The sequence below is a fragment of the Schistosoma mansoni genome, chromosome 6 (genome assembly GCF_000237925.1).
Source record: "Schistosoma mansoni strain Puerto Rico chromosome 6, complete genome".
Lineage (NCBI taxonomy): Eukaryota > Metazoa > Platyhelminthes > Trematoda > Strigeidida > Schistosomatidae > Schistosoma > Schistosoma mansoni.
Window position 1 is genome coordinate 14121845 of NC_031500.1, and position 1591 is coordinate 14123435.

Consider the following 1591-nt stretch of genomic DNA (forward strand, 5'->3'; position numbering starts at 1 on the left):
TGAGTCGGTGGCACATAAACAATATCATTTTCATCAATTTGTCTTTGTGTAAATTGTGTAACACATGGTACTTGAGCTTCACGTAGATTTATTGCTAAACCAGCTTGTAATTTCATATCACCAACATGTGTACTAGATGTGATCGATGATAAACTAACTAAACGACCAGCATCATGTGTTCCAATATATGCATTTTTATTCATTTTGATTATATCTTCTAATTGTCTTAATCTTGGTGCTTGAATTATAGTATAAGTAATATTTTCTGATCCAAGATTATTGAACATTGATTGATTATATTGTTCAAAATTATGTAATGGTATATTCCATTCCATACCATAATTTAAATGTAATGATGTTAATGGAACATATGATGCTGTTTCACGTACTCTTAGTACAACATTTGGATCCATTCTTTCAACAATTATAATAGGTATAGGAGGCTTCAGGTAACAAAATGTTTTTTTTTGGATAAGATGAAGCAGAAAGAAAAAAAAGAAAAGATAGCTAAGTTTAAATAGAAAGATGAAGGAAAAAAGAAGATTTCGCACACTTTTGTTGAACCTTATTATAAGGTTTTATAATATATATCATCGAGGGATTCATTTACAGGCTTTAGGTCATTTATGTTATAATTTTACGAAGAATTAATGCTTTCGGCGAGACTAAACTTTATGGACGAGCCAATCAGAAGTTTTCGCGGTTTTTCAAGGTCACGGCACTAAGTTCGGTACCTGATACTTACGTACGATCGGTTTACAGCGAATTTTAGAGAAGACGTGATAATTCAGCGTCTACAAGAGAATTGATGATTAAGAAGTTCTTATACTTGTGACTGTGATACTCAAATGACTTTTTTCGCTCGATCACGATTAAGGTTAAGACCCTAACCTTAAGCCTAACACTAAACCCTAACCCTAAACCATACCAACATACCAACAACATTGAAGCTGTGGTCGAGGCTAAAAGAATTTTCGAGACCTTATCATGGCTCTAGAGGTCGACTACTATGGAGCCATATGGATGAGTTCCTGTACCGGATGCACTATGATTTTCTAACTTCTGAACCTATATCTGACCTTGAGAAGTTTTTGAACCATGTAAAAGAACAGTATCCGCTTTAATTTTTTAGTTTCACATAATATATTTTTACTGTATGCTAACTGTCTTCTGATTGGTTAATATTCCTCAAGGTCATTTAAGATCCGTTCAAAGGTCATCCATTTAAAATATGCAATCAGTTATTAGCCTGTTGATAAGATCGAATGTCTTTGGAAGGTGTCTACAATTAAACTCTGTTAAATTTAGTATTTTATTTTAATCGATAACCAACTATTATTGGTGAATTCTGATTATTCTAAAAATTGGGATTAATGACGGTCGGTTTACCTCGAAGCTGTAGTTTCTTTCATGGTAAACATTTCAATTCGGTAAATAACAGATTGATGTGGAATCAAGAAAAGTTTAAGGTCTGGTACCTTTGTCAAGCCCGCATAGACTATTCTAGATTCCGGAGAGACCAATTTATTCATTCTCAAGCCACATGTTGGCCTTGTTGAATATTCGCTTATTAACCCTAGCTGTTTTGATA

General features: G+C 33.4%; 1 protein-coding gene across 1 annotated transcript in view; it reads right to left on the reverse strand.

Moving 5' to 3' along the window:
* Smp_149390 (fras1 related extracellular matrix protein) overlaps positions 1-1591 on the reverse strand; it is a gene marked incomplete at its 3' end in the record, with an annotated part of 120105 nt that overhangs the window by 27802 nt on the left and 90712 nt on the right. The window contains exon 18 of the mRNA XM_018798349.1: positions 1-443. This exon is cut by the window's left edge and continues 16 nt beyond it. Within this exon, the coding sequence (XP_018653300.1) occupies positions 1-443 (443 nt within the window). The remainder of the gene's footprint in view (positions 444-1591) is intronic.